At 43.8% G+C, this 26,182-nt stretch overlaps 1 protein-coding gene across 1 annotated transcript; it reads left to right on the plus strand.

The window, feature by feature from the left end:
* The first annotated feature begins 7,042 nt into the window (after window positions 1-7,042).
* atp6v0d1 (ATPase H+ transporting V0 subunit d1) lies at window positions 7,043-25,353 on the plus strand. The gene is made up of 8 exons (XM_014176683.3): window positions 7,043-7,305; window positions 11,478-11,649; window positions 13,785-13,963; window positions 17,023-17,102; window positions 17,249-17,326; window positions 19,300-19,476; window positions 21,896-21,973; window positions 23,090-25,353. The coding sequence occupies exons 1-8, from the start codon at window positions 7,176-7,178 to the stop codon at window positions 23,249-23,251; spliced, it is 1,056 nt and encodes a 351-aa protein (XP_014032158.1). The 5' UTR covers window positions 7,043-7,175; the 3' UTR covers window positions 23,252-25,353.
* Window positions 25,354-26,182: the final 829 nt, after the last annotated feature.

Consider the following 26,182-nt stretch of genomic DNA (forward strand, 5'->3'; position numbering starts at 1 on the left):
TCCTATATAAACACATTACCCAACCCCTCCTGTATAGACACATTACCCAACCCCTCCTATATAGACACATTACCCAACCCCTCCTATATAGACACATTACCCAACCCCTCCTATAGACACATTACCCAACCCCTCCTATAGACACATTACCCAACCCCTCCTATAGATACATTACCCAACCCCTCCTATATAAACACATTACCCAACCCCTCCTGTATAGACACATTACCCAACCCCTCCTATATAGACACATTACCCAACCCCTCCTATATAGACACATTACCCAACCCCTCCTATAGACACATTACCCAACCCCTCCTATAGACACATTACCCAACCCCTCCTATATAGACACATTACGCAACCCCTCCTATATAGACACATTACCCAACCCCTCCTATAGACACATTACCCAACCCCTCATATAGACACATTACCCAACCCCTCTTATAGACACATTACCCAATCCCTCCTATATCGATACATTACCCAGACACACAGTATGTTGTAGAGGCTGGATCATCATTAATAAGTAGCTGATTACATGTTGGCTTGTTTAGCACTTAATGTGAAGGGAAATACCCAGAAATCATTGCTTTTCGTTCCTTTGACCTCACGGTAACTAATGACTCTCAACATAGTTGTTCAGTACTTCACAGAGCTGGCTCTGACGTCTGATTCCATAAACCGTTTGTACTGGGGGGGCGTGTTCATGTAAGCAAATATAGTTTGTTTTTAACGTGTCACTAATCGAGATGATTGTTTATAGTATTTGTAATAATGCATAACAATTCTCAGAAGGCCTAAAGGGTAAGCATAGAATATTTTGCATAGGTCTATGTGTAACGATCTATTATAAAAAATAAAGAATTCTGCTTTATTTTATTAGGTAAACAGGAAGTACCAATTAAACCTGTTGTTATTATGATTCAATATACTTCTCAGTAAATGTTTTGAAAAACATCAATTTAGTACCATCCATTTCTCGACCTGGTCCCTTTTTGGTCTAATGTACGTAGTAGCATAGCTCATTCAGATGTAATATACTCAGAAGGGGACTGATAGGGAGAGGCTTGATGCATTTCCTGGAATTGGTGAATCGCCATAACCTTTTCAAATACATCTCACAGCGCATCTTGTTGAACCCCTGTATTGCCTTTAGGGCCATATTTAATTTAATAGATATGTTTCATAGAACATTTTTAATGGGAATTCCTGCCAGTGGTTAATCATGGTGGTTAGCTTAAGTCAGTACGGAAGTGACAAATGAAAGCAATCAATCATCAATTTGGATGATGGTATACAGTAGGCCAACCAGGGAGGGGGGGGGGGGGGGCTGGGTCTAATGAGCATCAGCATGGGGGGGGGGGGCTGGAGGCCTGGGTCTAATGAGCATCAGCATGGGGGGGGGGGGGCTGGAGGCCTGGGTCTAATGAGCATCAGCATGGGGGGAGGGGGGGGCTGGAGGCCTGGGTCTAATGAGCATCAGTATGGGGGGGGCTGGAGGCCTGGGTCTAATGAGCATCAGCATGGGGGGGGGGGGGGGGGGGGCCTGGGTCTAATGGCATCAGCATGGGGGGGGGGGCGGGCTGGAGGCCTGGGTCTAATGAGCATCAGCAGAGAATGATTTTAGCTCTGATGGGAGTGACATTTTTGGCTGATCCATATGAAGTTTTTATTTCCGCTCAGAGGGAGCAGGCACTTTGCGTCACGTGCCTTTGGGACAAGACCTGTGACTCCGGAGCAGGGCGCCTCTGAAAGGAGTACTGGGGTGGTGTTAAAGAGATGCTGGCAACGAGGCCCTTTATCTACTGACCCAGAGTTAGATGAGGCTCTTTATCTACTGACCTAGAGTCAGATGAAGCCCTTTATCTACTGACCCAGAGTTAGATGAGGCTCTTTATCTACTGACCTAGAGTCAGATGAGGCCCCTTTATCTACTGACCCAGAGTCAGATGAGGTCCTTTATCTACTGACCCAGAGTCAGATGAGGCCCTTTATCTACTGACCCAGAGTCAGATGAGGCCCATTATCTACTGACCCAGAGTCAGATGAAGCCCTTTATCTACTGACCCAGAGTCAGATGAACTCCTTTATCTACTGACCCAGAGTCAGATGAAGCCCTTTATCTACTGACCCAGAGTCAGATGAAGCCCTTTATCTACTGACCTAGAGTCAGATGAGGCCCTTTATCTACTGACCCAGAGTCAAATTAAGCCCTTTATCTACTGACCCAGAGTCAGATTAACTCGTGGATACAATTTTCATGTTTCTGTGTCCAGTATGAAGGAAGTTAGAGATAGTTTTGCGATCCAATGCTAACTAGCGTTAGCGCAGAGACCGGAGTCTATGGGTATCTGCTAGCATGCTTTTCAATGCTAGCAGATACCCATAGACTTCCAGTCATAAAAGTCACGTACGTGTTCCGACACTACAGGACAGAAGTTGGCAGATCGGCGGTATCGACTTCAGACGAGATCGGTGACAGGTCGTAGAGCAAAACAGAGGGGGTCATAATATTTTTTTTTATAGGCTAAACCGTTCGGACGCTACAGAAGTTTTTGTGAGAAGACCGATTTTCCTGGTCTGACAAACACTCTCTGTAGTTCTGCCACCTTCCGTCGCAGATGCGGAAGGCCGACATGTGGTGGATTGTGGTGGATTGTGATGCAGCCCATGCAGATATCTCTAGCTTTAACAGACAGATTTTTATGGTGATTTTATTACTATGCAAATTAGATTGTGTTGTTACCATGCTGTGTTGTCATGTGTTGCTGCCATGCTGTGTTGTTGTCTTAGGTCTCTATTTAATGTAATGTTGTGGTGTCTCTCTTGTCGTGATGTGTGTTTTGTCCTATATATATATACATATGTAAATATATATATATATTTTTTTAAATGGTATCCCAGCCCCCGTCCCCGCAGGAGGCCTTTTGCCTTTTGGTAGGCCTTTATTATAAATAACAATTTGTTCATAACTAACTTGCCTAGTTAAAATAAAGGTTAAATAAAATAAAAAATAAGGTAAATCTTTTTTTTTTTTAAAACACAACTTATTTCAAGCTGTAATAAATGTCGTTATTAGGTTCCCAGCATATTCTGATAAACAACACTCAGGCTGGGTTCTATCCTCTAAGTGAGAACAAGTTGTTTCCCTGGCAGCTACATATGGCTGCTACTCAAAGAAACCATTGATGCCAGTTGGAAGACATTTTTAGAAACAAAGGCATCACTGCCATGTTGATCTGAGGCTTGCTGTTAGAAAACCACATTAGTGTCTGACTTTCGGCTGTCGCAGATGCACCTCCCCCGCATTCACTCCTCGACTTTCAACTACAGTCGGTTGCTTTCTCCTTTAAGATCTCACCTCAGTGGCTATTTCATACAATTCCATGATAAAAAAAAAAAATATATATATATATTGAATATCTCTCAACTCCAGCTGATGAGGAATTAAATTAATTTTCTATTGGTTGTATCTTGAAATTGAATATCAGTATCTCACGTCTCACGTCAAAGTCGATTTTGAAATATCAATGATTTTGAAAGCAAAAATACTGTGTATTTTATATGGCAGTTGACAACCAACGTGAAGGTGCGTTAGCGCCACCAGCTGGCCTGGAGTGTTGGACCATACCCATTAAGCTCATCTCCTTTTATAAGGAAACCAAAAAAAATCATTAAATTCAACATCCCCCTTTAAAGATTTTCTCAGCAGTTCAGCTTGGCTCTTCAAACACACATTTAAATACTTCCAGCATCGTCATGCGCCATCGGGAGTTTCCGCTACGTGGATGACTTCAGCGCTATTACTATCTAGTGGTTTTAATGTCTATGGGTACCACCCAGAACATCTAGTGGTTTTAATGTCTATGGGTACCACCCAGAACATCCAGTGGTTTTAATGTCTATGGGTACCACCCAGAACATCTAGTGGTTTTAATGTCTATGGGTACCACCCACCCCATCTAGCGGTTTTAATGTCTATGGGTACCACCCAGCCCATCTAGCGGTATTAATGTCTATGGGTACCACCCAGAACATCTAGTGGTTTTAATGTCTATGGGTACCACCCAGAACATCTAGTGGTTTTAATGTCTATGGGTACCACCCAGAACATCTAGTGGTTTTAATGTCTATGGGTACCACCCAGAACATCTAGTGGTTTTAATGTCTATGGGTACCACCCAGAACATCTAGTGGTTTTAATGTCTATGGGTACCACCCAGAACATCTAGTGGTTTTAATGTCTATGGGTACCACCCAGCCCATCTAGCGGTATTAATGTCTATGGGTACCACCCAGAACATCTAGTGGTTTTAATGTCTATGGGTACCACCCAGAACATCTAGTGGTTTTAATGTCTATGGGTACCACCCAGAACATCTAGTGGTTTTAATGTCGATGGGTACCACACCGAACATCTAGTGGTTTTAATGTCTATGGGTATCACCCAGAACATCTAGTGGTATTAATGTCTATGGGTACCACCCAGAACATCTAGTGGTTTTAATGTCTATGGGTACCACCCAGAACATCTAGTGGTTTTAATGTCTATGGGTACCACCCAGAACATCTAGTGGTATTAATGTCTATGGGTACCACCCAGAACATCTAGTGGTTTTAATGTCTATGGGTACCACCCAGAACATCTAGTGGTTTTAATGTCTATGGGTACCACCCAGAACATCTAGTGGTTTTAATGTCTATGGGTACCACCCAGCCCATCTAGAAGGGTGTTTTATACTGAACCCTTCCCTTGAGATGACGTGGTGCCACTACATCATGATTCCAATTGTACAGTTGTACAGCTAGATTTACTACTAAAATACCAAAATATATAACTTTTGCAACGAACTGTCAACAGCGCAGACCAGAATTGACGTGTTTCAATAGAACTTAAGCCTAAGACATCTGGTGTAAACAGCTACATGTCCCATTCTTTAGCATTTAGAACAATGGGGATGGGACAAATGATCTAACATTGAAACGAAGGAATCCTCTCTGTGCTTTTCCAGGTAAAACCTTCTCAAACCTCAGCATCACTGACAGGCTTTCAGTTCTTTGACCCTCCTTTGCTACTGATCAACCTTTTGGCCTCAATCACTCTGCCTTCCCTTTACATTTTATTTAATATCATCTGTGGATAATGGGACACCGGTGATGGCTCCCCTCCACCTAGGATAAGCACCAGGGACATGGCTTTTAATCTTGTTCCCATTAAGCTTTTCCATTTGCAGAATCTTCCCTTGCTGAGCCTGACCACCACAGAATATTAGCAATCTACCTTTTCCAATGAACCCGAGCTAGTTAGACTTCCCCTACCTGTTTCTCTATGGCAGTGGTTAGTCAGATAGGGTGTAAATGAGGCCCTGTGGTCTCATCAAACTACCATCACCACTTTCCACCAACACATCACTACTCTTGCTTCATTTTTACATTTACATCTTAGTCATTTAGCAGACGCTCTTATCCAGAGCAACTTACAGTAGTGAATGCATACATTTTTTTTTTTCCCCCTGTGCTGGCCCCCCGTGGGAATCGAACCCACAACCCTGGTGTTGCAAACACCATGCTCTACCAACTGAGCTACAGGGAAGGCTGTTGCTTCCGATCCTCTTTATGTTTTCTTTACTAGACGCTCCACTGCTTTCAGTATCATGATCTCTCTTCTTCCTGTGTCTTTCTGTATCATGATCTCTCTTCTTCCTGTGTCTTTCAGTATCATGATCTCTCTTCTTCCTGTGTCTTTCTGTATCATGATCTCTCTTCTTCCTGTGTCTTTCAGTATCATGATCTCTCTTCTTCCTGTGTCTTTCTGTATCATGATCTCTCTTCTTCCTGTGTCTTTCAGTATCATGATCTCTCTTCTTCCTGTGTCTTTCTGTATCATGATCTCTCTTCTTCCTGTGTCTTTCTGTATCATGATCTCTCTTCTTCCTGTGTCTTTCTGTATCATGATCTCTCTTCTTCCTGTGTCTTTCAGTATCATGATCTCTCTTCTTCCTGTGTCTTTCTGTATCATGATCTCTCTTCTTCCTGTGTCTTTCAGTATCATGATCTCTCTTCTTCCTGTGTCTTTCTGTATCATGATCTCTCTTCTTCCTGTGTCTTTCTGTATCATGATCTCTCTTCTTCCTGTGTCTTTCAGTATCATGATCTCTCTTCTTCCTGTGTCTTTCTGTATCATGATCTCTCTTCTTCCTGTGTCTTTCTGTATCATGATCTCTCTTCTTCCTGTGTCTTTCAGTATCATGATCTCTCTTCTTCCTGTGTCTTTCTGTATCATGATCTCTCTTCTTCCTGTGTCTTTCTGTATCATGATCTCTCTTCTTCCTGTGTCTTTCTGTATCATGATCTCTCTTCTTCCTGTGTCTTTCTGTATCATGATCTCTCTTCTTCCTGTGTCTTTCAGTATCATGATCTCTCTTCTTCCTGTGTCTTTCTGTATCATGATCTCTCTTCTTCCTGTGTCTTTCTGTATCATGATCTCTCTTCTTCCTGTGTCTTTCAGTATCATGATCTCTCTTCTTCCTGTGTCTTTCAGTATAATGATCTCTCTTCTTCCTGTGTCTTTCAGTATCATGATCTCTCTTCTTCTTGTGTCTTTCTGTATAATGGTCTCTCTTCTTCCTGTGTCTTTCCACTACCGACCATTCAGGTCGTTGACCCTCATCCTCCCCTCCATATCATCAGAACTGACAGCCATATTGTTTGCATTCCAGCACAGCTCTTGCTTCTCCAACTTTTTCTCCATTTCGTCCACACTACTCGCTGCCATTTCCCAACCCGAGCATGTTGTCAAGCCCTCTCCACAGCTCCTCCTCCTGGCGCTTTCAAGACAACTAGGACCTCGAAAAGAAAATAGGTCAAATCATTTTAGGTACTTCAGGTACTTGAAAACGATTTTCCCCAGTTGGAGCTCGTTTCTTTCCGAGTTCCCAGTAATCTTGAACGCGCTGAAGTCGGTTATTTCCGAGTTTCTAGTTGATTTGAACGCGGCATTAGGTATCGCGCTCAACGTCATCGAAAGCAGAGTCACATGATATTGGTGGCGAGTGATCACGTGTCTTTTTACAGCCGGGTAATCTGCGCTCAACCCTGTACAGAATTATTTTTTCTTCCCTAAAACGGTTGTATTTCATCAATATACGGATATATTTTGAGGCCTCAATATGCCTATATTCTCGGAGCTGTATTTTAATGTGGATAATGGTTACTTGGAAGGGTTGGTCAGGGGTTTTAAGGCTGGAATTCTTTCACAGGGAGACTATCTAAATCTGGTCCAGTGTGAAACCCTGGAAGGTGAGTCGGAGCTAACGTTAGCGAGCTAGCTATCTGGCTAGCTATGTTGTCAAATGTACAGAGTGGCTTTTCAAATGGTATTGCTAACGTTTCAAAACGTTACTGGATTTAAAAAAAAAATGTGGCGTTTCCGACGACATGGCCAGTCGCCATGCTACTACTGTACCTATACTAACTGTTTGCAGGCTAACGTTAATGACAACTAGCCAGCTATAACAGTAGGTTACTAGTATCTCGTGATGGGTCGTTGTATTAGTTATTTAGCTAGCTAACGTTACTTTGTCATTACATTTACATTTTAGTCATTTAGCAGACGCTCTTATCCAGAGCGACTTACATGAATAATAGCTGATGAATTATCATATGTATGTATGTATGTATGTATGTATGTATGTATGTATGTATGTATGTATGTATGTATGTAGGTAATTCGAGTAAAATGGGCTGGTAGCTAGATTTCGAGATGAAATTGTCTCTCAACCCGATATTATTCATTGAATTAGTTTGCTAAGGTTAATTTACCTAGCTACATTTAAGAAGCTGGGAAGCTAGCGTGCCAGTTAGCCCAATAGTGGACTAAAGGAGGTTGACGTTACTCTTAAAGGACAGTTTATAATTGTTAGAACGACATGCGACTGTCAGTTGCCCTGTCTCACAGACGTAAAATTATCTATCTATCTATCTATCTATCTATCTATCTATCTATCTATCTATCTATCTATCTATCTATCTATCTATCTATCTATCTATCTGCGGCTGTCGCAACGTTACAGCAACCAGATCAAATCCTCCTGTAACATGATGTCGGAGAGTTCAAATCCTCTGATATAATGACCTACTTTTATTTCGTCACACTGGCAGGAAGTTATGTTATTATTATAAAAAAATAAATATATTTTATTTTGTATTTTAAAATATATATATATATATATTTATTATGAACACAACAAATACAGAAATATACAAACAAGAGTATATAAACCAAACAGACAGGGGTATTACATATCAAGAAGAATTTTCAATTTGTCAAGAAGTTTTATGGTGTGTATTGCTTTTTGTTTTTACGTTTTACTGATACATTTCTAAATAATATTTACATTATATCTTAAATAATGTGAAGAGGGGTTTGTTCTCTGCCCACTTCATTTTATGGATAAAGAATCTTCCATGAAAGATAAATCAGGGTCCATATCATTTGGATCAATATAAAACGTCATTTCAGGGTCTCTCCGATTAACATTAATAGTCGTTTCTTTTCAAATAAAATCTTCTGACTCGCTCCATCATCTTCTGACTCGCTCCATCATCTTCTGACTCGCTCCATCATCTTCTGACTCGCTCCATCATCTTCTGACTCGCTCCATCATCTTCTGACTCGCTCCATCATCTTCTGACTCACTCCATCTTCTGACTCATTCCATCATCTTCTGATATAAGAACACTCCCAAAATAAATGATCAAGAGTTTCGGGGTCACTACCACAAAATACACATTTGTTATCAACAGATATTTTGAATCTGTGTATAATAAATGTCTTTACAGGGTAGATTCTATGAATGAGTTTGTATGATACTTTCTTTCACCTTATTAGATTTACAATATTTACCAGATCACAACGAACCTTTGTTCCAGTTTACTTGTCATAGGGCTGTATTCCAGTACATTTTAGCAGAGGGAATAGTGATATATTGACATAGTTTCCTTATATACATGTTATTACATTACACAGTTTAAAAATGTCAATTCCTTCTGGTTGTATTGAGGCTACAAAATCCTCAACAGTTGCACTTGGAGTATTGTTATATTCTCCTAAGAGAAGAATAGCACCTTTAGGGACGGCTCTAACAACTATTAGATACTCCCCAGGAGTGAATGTAACGTTGTGTGTTCTCATGAATTCTGGATAATCATATAGTTGTCCATCATTATTCAATAATTGTTTTAACCCAGATAATGAGGTCAAACCAGTTCTGCAAAAGTAATGACTTGTTTTTGTATTTTATGTCTTTTTATTATTCCAGATTATATACCTATGTGGGGAAAAAATTGTGTTTGTACTAGGTTAGAAGTACTTGTTTATGAAAGTTAGCAAGCGTATGTATGTGTGTGTGTGTGTGTGTGTGTGTGTGTGTGTGTGTGTGTGTGTGTATTTAACTAGGCAAGTTAAACAGCACCCTATTTATTTATAGTGCCCTACTTTTGATCAGGACACATAGGGGCTTGACGAATCTCCTCCGCACACTCCACTGGCTTCCAGTCGAAGCTCGCATCCACTACAAGACCGTGGTACTTACCTACGAAACAGCGAGGAAAAACTGCCCCTTCCATCATGTAACACGTCCTGAAATATTGAGGCAAAAATGACAGAGTGTAAACTATAATTAGCAAAATGGAACAAAATTGACATGAATTTGAAATTTTCAAAATGATTTGAACAGGTCTTTTGGATTTACTTTTACTGCAGTCATCTCCGTTTTTTAATTTTACATTTTTCGCTTGTTTGTAACAATTGCAAAGACATTGGCGACTTTGTATTTGTAGGCAACCTTTGTTCCCAAGGTGACAGCGGCCACAGAGACAGATAAACGGCTTGATTCTAAGTCTAGGTGAGATCTTCTGGGGGGGAAAACGAAGAAGAAGAAAAAAAAACATAGCTGTATTCTTATTTATTTTTTTTAACCTTTATTTAACTAGGCAAGTCATTTAAGAACAATATTTACAATGATGGCCTAGGAACAGTGGGTTAACTGCCTTGTTCAGGGGGCAGAACGACAGATTTTTACCTTGTCAGCTCGGGGGATTCGATCTAGCAACCTTTCGGGTTACTCGCCCAACGCTCTAACCACTAGCCTACCTGCTGGTTTCTGGCCCAACGCTCTAACCACTACGCTACCTGCTGGTTACTGGTCCAACACTCTAACCACTAGGCTACCTGCTGGTTACTGGCCCAACACTCTAACCACTAGGCTACCTGCTGGTTTCTGGCCCAACGCTCTAACCACTAGGCTACCTGCTGGTTACTGGCCCAACGCTCTAACCACTAGGCTACCTGCTGGTTACTCGCCCAACGCTCTAACCACTAGCCTACCTGCTGGTTTCTGGCCCAACGCTCTAACCACTAGGCTACCTGCTGGTTACTGACCCAACGCTCTAACCACTAGGCTGGCTACCTGCTGGTTACTGGCCCAACACTCTAACCACTAGGCTACCTGCTGGTTACTGGCCCAACGCTCTAACCACTAGGCTACCTGCTGGTTTCTGGCCCAACGCTCTAACCACTAGGCTACCTGCTGGTTTCTGGCCCAACGCTCTAACCACTAGGCTACCTGCTGGTTTCTGGCCCAACGCTCTAACCACTAGGCTACCTGCTGGTTTCTGGCCCAACGCTCTAACCACTAGGCTACCTGCTGGTTACTGGCCCAACGCTCTAACCACTAGGCTACCTGCTGGTTACTGGCCCAACGCTCTAACCACTAGGCTACCTGCTGGTTACTGGCCCAACGCTCTAACCACTAGGCTACCTGCTGGTTACTGGCCCAACGCTCTAACCACTAGGCTACCTGCTGGTTACTGGCCCAACGCTCTAACCACTAGGCTACCTGCTGGTTACTGGCCCTCCACTCTAACCACTAGGCTACCTGCTGGTTACTGGCCCAACGCTCTAACCACTAGGCTACCTGCTGGTTACTGGCCCAACGCTCTAACCACTAGGCTACCTGCTGGTTACTGGCCCTCCACTCTAACCACTAGGCTACCTGCTGGTTACTGGCCAAACGCTCTAACCACTAGGCTACCTGCCGCTGGAAATAGTAAGCATTTTCAAGTGCGACTTAAGTAAACAGATCATGATTTCTTCATTACCAGGCTGCCGACATAAAAGGTTAAATAAATCACATCAGGTTGAGCAACAGTGGGATTTCTATGAGGAACTGAAACTATTGCTCAAAGTATTCCTCAATTAGTTTTTAACACATCTTGTAAAATGGAAGCATTCAGGACACATAGCTAGCTAGCCTCTTCCCTTGTGCACGGGGCTCTAATGTGCCATTAGCATCCAGCCCTCTCACAGCAGCATTAACATGAGCTTGTACTTGTCCTGTGCATGTCATTATTGTGTCTGTTGAAAGCTGCTGTTACCTAGTATCTGAAGACGTCTTGTCCCCCCCATGCAGACCTGAAGCTCCATCTGCAGAGCACGGACTATGGCAGTTTCCTGGCCAACGAGCCGTCACCCCTCACCGTGTCCGTCATCGACGACAAGCTCAAAGAGAAGATGGTGGTGGAGTTCCGTCACATGAGGAACCAGTCCTATGAACCGCTGGCAAGTTTCATGGACTTCATCACGTAAGTCATTGACAGGCTCTCTGGTGTCTGTCTGCCAGCCTCTATCCCAAACGAAGGGGAAAGATGGGTGCCCAATTAAATTGAGCCTATCTTTCCCATGCATTTTTGGGGGATTGAGGCTTAGAATATCACCTTGTCTTATTATTGCCTGAAACAATCAGCTATTTGGTTAAACTGTATTTGTCTGTCTTTCATCTCTTTTCAGTTATGTGACATCTGATGGTCCATGTTTCATACTCTTCTCTTATATTTATATATATATATATCACAACAGTACACTAGACTCGACCCTCGTTCTGAACAGCCGTACTTCTTCATTACTCAAAAGAAAAACATCACCCAATTTCTAAAAACTGTTGACATCCAGTGGAAGCGATAGGAACTGCAAGCAAGTGCCTTAGAAATCTAGATCCACATAGAAACCCCATTGAAAACACATTTATATTTATATTGACTCCCTATTTGCCTGTCTCTGACTATCTGCTTGCACCTGTTGGGTCTGTTATGTCCAGCAGGTGTGTTATTCATGTGTTAGTACAGTATTGATGAAGACATGAAGTTGAAGCGTATGCTGTTTATTTTTCTATTTACTAGCGCTCACTTTTTGTTAAATTCTTTTGAGCGTGGATTAAATGTATTATGTAATTTTTGCATCTCGTCCTCCTTGGGTAATTCCTCTTCATGATTTTGAGTTCCAGGACTTTTTGAACTTTACATATGATTTTTTTTCTCTCCCACGTACCATCCGCCTTTCATTCTAGCCTGAGACTTAACCCTCCTACTGGCTCTCACCGTCCGCCTTTCATTCTAGCCTGAGACTTAACCCTCGTACTGGCTCTCACCGTCCGCCTTTCATTCTAGCCTGAGACTTAACCCTCGTACTGGCTCTCACCGTCCGCCTTTCATTCTAGCCTGAGACTTAACCCTCGTACTGGCTCTCACCGTCCGCCTTTCATTCTAGCCTGAGACTTAACCCTCGTACTGGCTCTCACCGTCCGCCTTTCATTCTAGCCTGAGACTTAACCCTCGTACTGGCTCTCACCGTCCGCCTTTCATTCTAGCCTGAGACTTAACCCTCGTACTGGCTCTCACCGTCCGCCTTTCATTCTAGCCTGAGACTTAACCCTCGTACTGGCTCTCACCGTCCGCCTTTCATTCTAGCCTGAGACTTAACCCTCGTACTGGCTCTCACCGTCCGCCTTTCATTCTAGCCTGAGACTTAACCCTCGTACTGGCTCTCACCGTCCGCCTTTCATTCTAGCCTGAGACTTAACCCTCGTACTGGCTCTCACCGTCCGCCTTTCATTCTAGCCTGAGACTTAACCCTCGTACTGGCTCTCACCGTCCGCCTTTCATTCTAGCCTGAGACTTAACCCTCGTACTGGCTCTCACCGTCCGCCTTTCATTCTAGCCTGAGACTTAACCCTCGTACTGGCTCTCACCGTCCGCCTTTCATTCTAGCCTGAGACTTAACCCTCGTACTGGCTCTCACCGTCCGCCTTTCATTCTAGCCTGAGACTTAACCCTCGTACTGGCTCTCACCGTCCGCCTTTCATTCTAGCCTGAGACTTAACCCTCGTACTGGCTCTCACCGTCCGCCTTTCATTCTAGCCTGAGACTTAACCCTCGTACTGGCTCTCACCGTCCGCCTTTCATTCTAGCCTGAGACTTAACCCTCCTACTGGCTCTCACCGTCCGCCTTTCATTCTAGCCTGAGACTTAACCCTCCTACTGGCTCTCACCGTCCGCCTTTCATTCTAGCCTGAGACTTAACCCTCCTACTGGCTCTCACCATCCGCCTTTTCATTCTAGCCTGAGACTTAACCCTCGTACTGGCTCTCACCGTCCGCCTTTCATTCTAGCCTGAGACTTAACCCTCCTACTGGCTCTCACCGTCCGCCTTTCATTCTAGCCTGAGACTTAACCCTCCTACTGGCTCTCACCGTCCGCCTTTTCATTCTAGCCTGAGAGAGAACCCTCGTACTTGCTCTCACCGTCCGCCTTTCATTCTAGCCTGAGAGAGAACCCTCGTACTGGCTCTCACCATCTAAGCAAAATAAATGTAATATTTGCAATGCTCTTAATAACTACCCAGTCATCACTGAAAGGCACTCTCTCTCCTCCCATCTTCACAGGTACAGCTACATGATAGACAATGTGATACTGCTGATCACAGGCACCCTGCACCAGCGGGCCATCTCTGAGCTGGTACCGAAGTGCCACCCGCTGGGCAGCTTTGAGCAGATGGAGGCTGTCAACATCGCCCAGACCCCAGCAGAACTTTACAACGCCATCCTGGTCGACACCCCTCTGGGTAAGGCAGGACTGTGACTTCTGCATGCCAAATGGCACCCTATTCCCTATATAGTGGTACTACTATAGACCAGGGCCCTATTCCCTATATAGTGGTACTACTATAGACCAGAGCCCTATTCCCTATATAGTGGTACTACTATAGACCAGAGCCCAATTCCCTACATAGTGGTACTACTATAGACCAGAGCCCTATTCCCTATATAGTGGAACTACTATAGACCAGGGCCCTATTCCCTATATAGTACACTACTATAGACCAGAGCCCTATTCCCTATATAGTGGTACTACTGTAGACCAGAGCCCTATTCCCTATATAGTGGTACTACTATAGACCAGAGCCCTATTCCCTATATAGTGGAACTACTATAGACCAGGGCCCTATTCCCTATATAGTACACTACTATAGACCAGAGCCCTATTCCCTATATAGTGGTACTACTGTAGACCAGAGCCCTATTCCCTATATAGTGGTACTACTATAGACCAGAGCCCTATTCCCTATATAGTGGTACTATTATAGACCAGAGCCCTATTCTCTATATAGTGGTACTATTATAGACCAGAGCCCTATTCCCTATATAGTGGTACTACTATAGACCAGAGCCCTATTCCCTATATAGTGGTACTACTATAGACCAGAGCCCTATTCCCTATATAGTGGTACTACTATAGACCAGAGCCATATTCCCTATATAGTGGTACTACTATAGACCAGAGCCCTATATAGTGGTACTACTATAGACCAGGGCCCTATTCCCTATGTAAAAAATCTAATTTTATTGGTCACATACATGTGATTAGCAGATGTTATTGCAGGTGTAGTGAAATGCTTGTGTTTCTAGCTCCGACAGTGCAGTAATATCTAACTAGTAATATCTAACAAATTACACAACATATACACACACATCTAGGTAGGAATTAATTAAGGGCCCTATTCATGTAGTGCACTACATTAGACCAGAGCCCTATTCATGTAGTGCACTACATTAGACCAGAGCCCTATTCATGTAGTGCACTACATTAGACCAAGGCTCTGGACAGTGGGTATCATAAGTATTCACCCTCCTTGGAGGTTTTCACATTTTGTTGCGTGACAAAGTGGGATAGAAAAATATTTAACTGTGAAGACTCACAGCTGTAGTCGCTGCCAAAGTGTTTCTAATGTATTGACTCGGGGTTGAATACTTATCTAATCTAACGTGTTGAATACTTATCTAATCTATTGTATTGACTCGGGGTTGAATACTTATCTATTCTAACATGTTGACTAGGGGGGTGAATACTTATCTATTCTAACATGTTGACTAGGGGGGTGAATACTTATCTATTCTAACATGTTGACTAGGGGGGTGAATACTTATCTATTCTAACATGTTGACTAGGGGGGTGAATACTTATCTATTCTAACATGTTGACTAGGGGGGTGAATACTTATCTATTCTAACATGTTGACTAGGGGGGTGAATACTTATCTATTCTAACATGTTGACTAGGGGGGTGAATACTTATCTATTCTAACATGTTGACTAGGGGGGTGAATACTTATCTATTCTAACATGTTGACTAGGGGGGTGAATACTTATCAATTCTAACATGTTGACTAGGGGGGTGAATACTTATCTAACGTATTGACTCGGGGTTGAATACTTATCTAATTAAGGTATATTTGTTTTATTTTTCATTAATTGTGTTAAGAATGTTAGCATTTTTCTTCCACTTTGACATGAGAGTATTTTGTGTAGATCAATGACCAAAAATCGAATGGAACTGTTCCCCCGTCCCGGGGCGGTTTTACTAATGGAACTTGGTCCCGGGGCGGTTTTACTAATGGAACTTGGTCCCGGGGCGGTTTTACTAATGGAACTTGGTCCCGGGGCGGTTTTACTAATGGAACTTGGTCCCGGGGCGGTTTTACTAATGGAACTTGGTCCCGGGGCGGTTTTACTAATGGAACTTGGTCCCGGGGCGGTTTTACTAATGGAACTTGGTCCCGGGGCGGTTTTACTAATGGAACTTGGTCCCGGGGCGGTTTTACTAATGGAACTGGTCCCGGGGCGGTTTTACTAGTGGAACTGTTCCCCCGTCCCGGGGCGGTTTTACTAGTGGAACTGTTCCCCCGTCCCGGGGCGGTTTTACTAGTGGAACTGGTCCCCCGTCCCGGGGCGGTTTTACTAATGGAACTGTTCCCCCGTCCCGGGGCGGTTTTACTAGTGGAACTGGTCCCCGTCCCGGGGCGGTTTTACTAATGGAACTGTTCCGGGGCGGTTTTACTAATGGAACTGTTCCCCCGTCCCGGGGCGGTTTTACTAATGGAACTGTTCCCGGGGCGGTTTTACTAATGGAACTGTTCCCCCGTCCCGGGGCGGTTTTACTAATGGAACTGTTCCCGGGGCGGTTTTACTAATGGAACTGGTCCCGGGGCGGTTTTACTAATGGAACTGTTCCCCCGTCCCGGGGCGGTTTTACTAATGGAACTGGTCCCGGGGCGGTTTTACTAATGGAACTGTTCCCCCGTCCCGGGGCGGTTTTACTAATGGAACTGTTCCCGGGGCGGTTTTACTAATGGAACTGTTCCCCCGTCCCGGGGCGGTTTTACTAGTGGAACTGGTCCCCCGTCCCGGGGCGGTTTTACTAATGGAACTGTTCCCCCGTCCCGGGGCGGTTTTACTAGTGGAACTGGTCCCCCGTCCCGGGGCGGTTTTACTAATGGAACTGTTCCCCCGTCCCGGGGCGGTTTTACTAATGGAACTGTTCCCCGTCCCGGGGCGGTTTTACTAATGGAACTGGTCCCGGGGCGGTTTTACTAATGGAACTGGTCCCGGGGCGGTTTTACTAATGGAACTGGTCCCGGGGCGGTTTTACTAATGGAACTGGTCCCGGGGCGGTTTTACTAATGGAACTCATGGAATTGAGAATGCGAAGAAAAATAATTTTTGAACATCAGATTGGAGTGTTTTTATATCCTGTAGCGAACACTAGATGGCGCTAAAACTCAACTTGCTCATAAATGTGTCATCCTCTAAACCCTGTTTTTTGAATGTCTGATCATTTCTTCAGCTGCTTTCTTCCAAGACTGCATATCTGAGCAGGATCTGGATGAGATGAACATCGAGATCATCCGTAATACTCTGTATAAGGTGAGCAAGTGATTTCATTCACCCGTAATACTCTGTATAAGGTGGGCAAGGGATTTCATTCACATTTTTAATTCACAATGTTATTAAACAACATCATGCATCAGAAGATAGATATTCATTGACTTTATCCGTGTCCTCATTTCCAGGCTTATCTGGAGGCTTTCTACAAGTTCTGCTCCACTCTGGGAGGAACCACTGGTGACACCATGTGTCCTATTCTAGAGGTCTGTGAGCATGACGTTACACACACCATGCTCTACCAACTGAGCCACAGGGAAGACGATACTTTGGGAAAGTATTCAGACCCCTTGACTTTTTCCACATTTTTGTTACGTTACAGCCTTATTCTAAAATGGATTACAAAAGAAACTCATCAATCTACACACAATACCCCATAATGACAAGCAAAACCAGGTTTTTAGACATTTTCGGGAAATATATTAAAAATAAAAACAGATTTACATAAGTATTCAGACCCTTTGCTATGAGACCTGATATTGAGCTCAGGTGCATCCTGTTTCCGTTGATCATCCTTGAGATGTTTCTACAACTTGATTGGAGTCCACCTGTGGTAAATTCAATTGATTGGACATGATTTGTAAAGGCACACACCTGTTTATATAAGGTCCCACAGTGGACAGTGCATGTCAGAGCAAAAACCAAGCCATGAGGTCAAAGGAATTGTCCGTAGAGCTCCAAGACAGGATTGTGTCGAAGCACAGATCTGGGGAAGGGTACCAAAACATTTCTCCAGCATTGACAGTCCCCAAGAACACAGTGGCCTCCATCATTCTTAAATGAAAGAAGTTTGGAACCACCAAGACTCTTCCTAGAGCTGGCCACCCGGCCAAACTGAGCAATCGTGGGAGAAGGGCCTTGGTCAGGGAGGTGACCAAGAACCCGATGGTCAATCTGTCAGAGCTCCAGACTTCCTCTGTGGAGATGGTTGTCCTTCTGGAAGGTTCTCCGATCTCTGCAGCACTCCACCAATCAGGCCTTTATGGTAGAGTGGCCAGACGGGAGCCATTCCTCAGTAAAAGGCACATGACAGCCCGCTTGGAGTTTGCCAAATGGCACCTGAAGACTCTCAGACTATGAGAAACAAGATTATTTGGTCTGATTAAACCAAGATTGAACTCTTTGGCCTGAATACCAAGTGTCACGTCTGGAGGAAACCTGGCACCATCTCTAAAGTGAAGCATGGTAGGGGCAGCATCATGCTGTGGGGATGTTTTTCAGCGGCAGGGACTGGGAGACTAGTCAGGATCGAGGGAAAGATGATCGGAGCAAAGTACAGAGAGATCCTTGATGAAAACCCGCTCCAGAGTGCTCAGGACCTCAGACTGGGGTGAAGGTTCACCTTCCAACAGGACAACGACCCTAAGCACACAGCCAAGACAACGCAGGAGTGGCTTCAGGACGAGTCTCTGAATGTCCTTGAGCGGTCCAGTCAGAGCCCGGACTTCAACCGGATCGAACATCTCTGGAGAGACCTGAAAATAGCTGTGCCACAACGCTCCCCATCCAGCAGAAGAATGGGAGAAACTCTAGGCTCCCGAGTGATGCAGCAGTCTAAGGCCCTGCATCTCAGTGCTTGAGGCGTCACTACAGACACCCTGGTTTGATTCCAGGCTGTATCACAACCTGACTGTGATTGGGAGTCCCATAGGGTGGCGCACAATTGGCACAGCGTCGTCCGGGTTTGGCCAGTGTTAGGCCGTCATTGTAAATAAGAATTTGTCCTTTACTGACTTGCCTGGTTAAATAAAAACTCCCCAAATACAGATGTGCCAAGCTTCTATCGTCATTCCCAGGAAGACTGGAGGCTGTAATCGCTGCCAAAGGTGCTTCAACAAAGTACAGCGTTTTTAATTAAAAAAAATATATATATATATATGCAAAATGTCAACTTGTTTTTGCTTTATCGTCACGTGTATTGTGTGTGTGTGTGTGTGTAGTGATGAGAAAAGAAAACAATTTAATCCATGTTAGAATAAGGCTGTAACGTAACAAAATGTGGGAAATGTCAAGGGGTCTGAATACTTTCCAAATGCACTGTGGTTGTTCTCTTGAGTCATTTATACTGGACCATCCAATTTTAAAGAAAACCTTTACCCACACCTTGAAGTGTATTCTCGTATATTAATCTCTGTCAATCAATCAGTTTCCTATTTCCCCTCCCTGTGTGTGTGTCTAGTTTGAGGCGGACAGGAGGGCCTTCATCATCACCATCAACTCATTTGGTACGGAACTGTCTAAGGAGGACCGTGCCAAGCTGTTCCCCCACTGTGGCAAGCTGTACCCTGAGGGGCTGGCTCAGCTTGCCCGCGCCGACGACTACGAACAGGTCAAAGCTGTGGCCGACTACTACCCTGTAAGTTATACTGCGATTACTACTACCCTGTAAGTTACTGGTCCTTGCTACTACTAGCCTAGCCTACTGGCTACTACCCTGTCAGTTACTGGTCCTTACTACTGCTACTACTAGCCTAGCCTACTACCCTGTCAGTTACTGGTCCTTACTACTACTACTACTAGCCTAGCCTGCTGGCTACTACCCTGTCAGTTACTGGTCCTTACTACTACTACTACTAGCCTAGCCTGCTGGCTAAATACCCTGTCAGTTACTGGTCCTTACTACTACTAGCCTGACCGGGCAGGCCCGGCTTGGATACGGAGTCTAACCTGACCGGGCAGGCCCGGCTTGGATACGGAGTCTAACCTGACCGGGCAGGCCCGGCTTGGATACGGAGTCTAACCTGACCGGGCAGGCCCGGCTTGGATACGGAGTCTAACCTGACCGGGCAGGCCCGGCTTGGATACGGAGTCTAACCTGACCGGGCAGGCCCGGCTTGGATACGGAGTCTAACCTGACCGGGCAGGCCCGGCTTGGATACGGAGTCTAACCTGACCGGGCAGGCCCGGCTTGGATACGGAGTCTAACCTGACCGGGCAGGCCCGGCTTGGATACGGAGTCTAACCTGACCGGGCAGGCCCGGCTTGGATACGGAGTCTAACCTGACCGGGCAGGCCCGGCTTGGATACGGAGTCTAACCTGACCGGGCAGGCCCGGCTTGGATACGGAGTCTAACCTGACCGGGCAGGCCCGGCTTGGATACGGAGTCTAACCTGACCGGGCAGGCCCGGCTTGGATACGGAGTCTAACCTGACCGGGCAGGCCCGGCTTGGATACGGAGTCTTTTTCTATTCTGTGACCTGAACATCAATGACAAACATATAGGTCTATCCCATACGCTGATGTACAGTCTAACAATGTGAGAACAAGTAGACAGCTTTACAGTCCATCTGCTATAGTAATATCCCTTAAATGAATAGTCGCTTTACAGTCCATCTGCTATAGTAATATCCCTTAGATGAATAGTCGCTTTACAGTCCATCTGCTATAGTAATATCCCTTAGATGAATAGTCGCTTTACAGTCCGTCTGCTATAGTAATATCCCTTAGATGAATAGTCGCTTTACAGTCCATCTGCTATAGTAATATCCCTTAGATGAATAGTCGCTTTACAGTCCGTCTGCTATAGTAATATCCCTTAGATGAAGAGTCGCTTTACAGTCCATCTGCTATAGTAATATCCCTTAGATGAATAGTCGCTTTACAGTCCGTCTGCTATAGTAATATCCCTTAGATGAATAGTCGCTTTACAGTCCGTCTGCTATAGTAATATCCCTTAGATGAATAGTCGCTTTACAGCTTTACAGTCCATCTGCTATAGTAATATCCCTTAGATGAATAGTCACTTTACAGCTTTACAGTCCGTCTGCTATAGTAATATCCCTTAGATGAAGAGTCACTTTACAGTCCATCTGCTATAGTAATATCCCTTAAATGAATAGTCGCTTTACAGTCCGTCTGCTATAGTAATATCCCTTAGATGAATAGTCGCTTTACAGTCCGTCTGCTATAGTAATATCCCTTAGATGAAGAGTCGCTTTACAGCTTTACAGTCCATCTGCTATAGTAATATCCCTTAGATGAATAGTCACTTTACAGCTTTACAGTCCGTCTGCTATAGTAATATCCCTTAGATGAAGAGTCACTTTACAGTCCATCTGCTATAGTAATATCCCTTAAATGAATAGTCGCTTTACAGTCCATCTGCTATAGTAATATCCCTTAGATGAATAGTCGCTTTACAGTCCATCTGCTATAGTAATATCCCTTAGATGAAGAGTCGCTTTACAGTCCATCTGCTATAGTAATATCCCTTAAATGAATAGTCGCTTTACAGTCCGTCTGCTATAGTAATATCCCTTAGATGAATAGTCGCTTTACAGTCCGTCTGCTATAGTAATATCCCTTAGATGAAGAGTCGCTTTACAGCTTTACAGTCCATCTGCTATAGTAATATCCCTTAGATGAATAGTCACTTTACAGCTTTACAGTCCGTCTGCTATAGTAATATCCCTTAGATGAAGAGTCACTTTACAGTCCATCTGCTATAGTAATATCCCTTAGATGAAGAGTCGCTTTACAGTCCGTCTGCTATAGTAATATCCCTTAGATGAAGAGTCACTTTACAGTCCATCTGCTATAGTAATATCCCTTAGATGAATAGTCGCTTTACAGTCCATCTGCTATAGTAATATCCCTTAGATGAATAGTCACTTTACAGCTTTACAGTCCATCTGCTATAGTAATATCCCTTAGATGAAGAGTCACTTTACAGTCCATCTGCTATAGTAATATCCCTTAGATGAATAGTCTTTGATGGTCCAAAACATATGGTGACCCAGCTCAGCTAACTCCTCTCTCTCTCCTCTCCTCTCAGGAATACAAGCTCCTGTTTGAGGGAGCAGGCAGCAACCCAGGGGACAAGACACTGGAGGACAGGTTCTTTGAGCATGAGGTGAGCAGCGGGACTCCTACATATCCACACACACACACTCCCCTCTCATCATAGTGTTGGCTTTGTTCATATTGCATTGGTTTTTAGGCTGAACTATAGTCCAGTGTTTTTCAACCCCGTCTTCAGGGATCACTGGTTGTTTCACATATTACACCACCTGGTGTTGAACCCAGTCTTCAGGGATCACTGGTTGTTTCACATGTTACACCACGTGGTGTTGAACCCAGTCTTCAGGGATCACTAGTTGTTTCACATGTTACACCACGTGGTGTTGAACCCAGTCTTCAGGGATCACTAGTTGTTTCACATGTTACACCACATGGTGTTGAACCCAGGGATCACTAGTTGTTTCACATGTTACACCACGTGGTGTTGAACCCAGTCTTCAGGGATCACTAGTTGTTTCACATGTTACACCACGTGGTGTTGAACCCAGTCTTCAGGGATCACTAGTTGTTTCACATGTTACACCACGTGGTGTTGAACCCAGTCTTCAGGGATCACTAGTTGTTTCACATGTTACACCACATGGTGTTGAACCCAGGGATCACTAGTTGTTTCACATGTTACACCACGTGGTGTTGAACCCAGTCTTCAGGGATCACTGGTTGTTTCACATATTACACCACCTGGTGTTGAACCCAGTCTTCAGGGATCACTGGTTGTTTCACATGTTACACCACGTGGTGTTGACCCAGTCTTCAGGGATCACTAGTTGTTTCACATGTTACACCACGTGGTGTTGAACCCAGTCTTCAGGGATCACTAGTTGTTTCACATGTTACACCACGTGGTGTTGAACCCAGTCTTCAGGGATCACTAGTTGTTTCACATGTTACACCACGTGGTGTTGAACCCAGGGATCACTAGTTGTTTCACATGTTACACCACCTGGTGTTGAACCCAGTCTTCAGGGATCACTAGTTGTTTCACATGTTACACCACCTGGTGTTGAACCCAGTCTTCAGGGATCACTAGTTGTTTCACATGTTACACCACCTGGTGTTGAACCCAGTCTTCAGGGATCGACCCCCGGTGTCCTCGTTAACCCCCGGTGTCCTCGTTAACCCCCGGTGTCATCGTTAACCCACCACCCTGATGTGCTGTGTCCTGCAGGTGAAGCTGAACAAGCTGGCGTTTCTGAACCAGTTCCACTTCAGTGTGTTCTATGCCTACGTCAAGCTGAAGGAGCAGGAGTGTAGGAACATCGTGTGGATCGCTGAGTGTATCGCACAGAGGCACCGCGCCAAGATAGACAACTACATCCCCATCTTCTGATCTGAACACACACACACACACACACACACACACACACACACACACACACACACACACACACACACACACACACACACACCAGTACCTCCCTACATTCTGATCTGAACACACACACACACACACACACACCAGTACCTCCCTACATTCTGATCTGAACACACACACACACACACACACTTCATCTCTCTCTTCTAATCCCACGTATCCATCCTTCCACAGCTTCTCTCCGATCCACAGTTACTATACAGTCGCTGGTCCTAATAACAAACACATGTATCTTCTAATCTGAGATTGACAACTCTTCTTTCTATAGCTGAGTGATGCCATGTCTAGTCCTTCTACATTAGGACTGGTAAATGTGCTCCAACTCCCATTTTGTTTTTGTCTCTTCATGGACAGATGCTAAATACCAGCTGTCCTCTAACGCTGGCGTTCAACCAGTGACCTAATTTAACAAGGTTTTGATTTTATTTCTGAAAGATACTGCACCTTCTATAACACACATGGGTCAAAGTGACTTCTTCAGAAGAGCACACTGTTTTCCTCCTCTGAGACATTCCCCCAGCCAGTCAGCCAACTCCACTAAGGAATGATGGGCTATAGGATGGCTACTTGCTACTTTTGACCAATCATCGGCACAGTCTATTGTGCCCAGGAAGTGAACGGGCCATCAGCAGGTTCACTTCAGACAGAAACCCATTCCATCTCTCAGCTTTAGGATCTCATCCTTTTGACTTGTATAGCTGAAGTGGATCAGATATTTATTTGAGTCCAGTGTGAGTCTGTCACCCCGTTTGAAAGGTATTTTTGTCCCTAGCTGGTTGCTTGTTCTGTCAATGTACTATACTGTCTTGATTGGTTGAGTGCTTTGTTTTTGGAGTCACTATAGAAGTGAAGCGACTCTTTACATTCAGCGGTTTAAGTGTGTGTGCGTCTCCAATGGAACCCTATTCACTAAGTAGTACACTTAGTTTGACCATGGAACCCTATTCACTAATTAGTGCACTTAGTTTAACCATGGAACCCTATTCACTAATTAGTGCACTTAGTTTGACCATGGAACCCTATTCACTAATTAGTACACTTAGTTTGACCATGGAACCCTATTCACTAATTAGTGCACTTAGTTTGACCATGGAACCCTATTCACTAATTGGTGCACTTAGTTTGACCATGGAACCCTATTCACTAATTAGTACACTTAGTTTGACCATGGAACCCTATTCACTAATTATTCCACTTAGTTTGACCATGGAACCCTATTCACTAATTAGTGCACTTAGTTTAACCATGGAACCCTATTCACTAAGTAGTACACTTAGTTTGACCATGGAACCCTATTCACTAATTAGTGCACTTAGTTTGACCATGGAACCCTATTCACTAATTAGTGCACTTAGTTTAACCATGGAACCCTATCCACTAAGTAGTACACTTCGTTTGACCATAGAACGCTATTCACTAATTAGTGCAATTAGTTTAACCATGGAACCCTATTCACTAAGTAGTACACTTAGTTTCACCATGGAACCCTATCCACTAAGTAGTACACTTAGTTTCACCAGGGGCCTATATGGTTTTGGTCAAGAGTAGTGCACTGTATAGGGTTCCATTTGGGACAGCCCCAGATACTATGATGTACAATGTCCATAGATGGAGAAGCAGAGTTTACTGAAATAATTTTCACCCTCCTGATTTATATGTTCTGTTATTCTCTGGAAAGGATATATGTGTGTGTGTGTGTGTGTGTGTGTGTGTGTGTGTGTGTGGATTATGTCCTTGTCTTTATAAATAGTACGTGTGTAGGAATTCTGTCCTATTGTAAATGAGATGACTGGACCTGAACAGTCCAGGTATTATTGCAAATTACATCCTGGGTTGAAATAGATGTTATGTGCTTATATATGGGAAAAAGAGAAGTGAATGTGATGTTTAAACTATACAAGGATATATATATTTCAAAATGACTTTTAATGATTTGTATTTCTTTTTTGGCATGATGTAAAAATCCATGTCTCGCTGTCATGGTCCTGTTAAAATGAGTTCTGTGTCTTATTTGTGAAATGTGTTGTAAAATGTAATAAATACTATATGGAAACAAATTGGTTTTCAGTGCAAAAAGAAAGAGAAGCCTGTTGAAATCAACTAGTTATTCACTACCGTGTACTACGAAAGACAACCTGGGTTTTAGGTCATCTTTAGTAAACTGGTTTATTTTCCTAAAAGCCTACACACATGAGATACTGTATTTGTAGTAGTGTGTCACAATACAGACCCCTGCTTCAATGAAAATACATTGTGATGTTTTGACTGTGGCTGTTCAGATGTTATTTTCCCTACTACAGCGGCGATGGGCTTTAGACGGATGACGGTATTGAGTTTTTTTTTTTATATGGGACGCTGTCCGTTGCGTTTCCTTGACCCCTGGCTTCTCTCCTCGCCTTTCCATCCAGTGAGTTTCGAGTAGAAGGTGAGAGGACATGAGGAATCAAAGATTCTGCCTATTGTATGTTTCAGAAGTCCAGTAATGTCATGGTGAAGATATTGTGATGACAGTCAATGAAGGCAAGTATTGAAGACTAGAACAGACTGGTACCATCATAATGCTATTATAGAAGACTAGAACAGACTGGTACCATCATAATGCTATTATAGAAGACTAGAACAGACTGGTACCATCATAATGCTATTATAGAAGACTAGAACAGACTGGTACCATCATAATGCTATTATAGAAGACTAGAACAGACTGGTACCATCATAAGACTATTATAGAAGACTAGAACAGACTGGTACCATCATAAGACTATTATAGAAGACTAGAACAGACTGGTACCATCATAAGACTATTATAGAAGACTAGAACAGACTGGTACCATCATAAGGCTATTATAGAAGACTAGAACAGACTGGTACCATCATAAGACTAGA

Source organism: Salmo salar, chromosome 26 (assembly GCF_965601325.2).
Source record: "Salmo salar chromosome 26, fSalSal1, whole genome shotgun sequence".
NCBI lineage: Eukaryota > Metazoa > Chordata > Actinopteri > Salmoniformes > Salmonidae > Salmo > Salmo salar.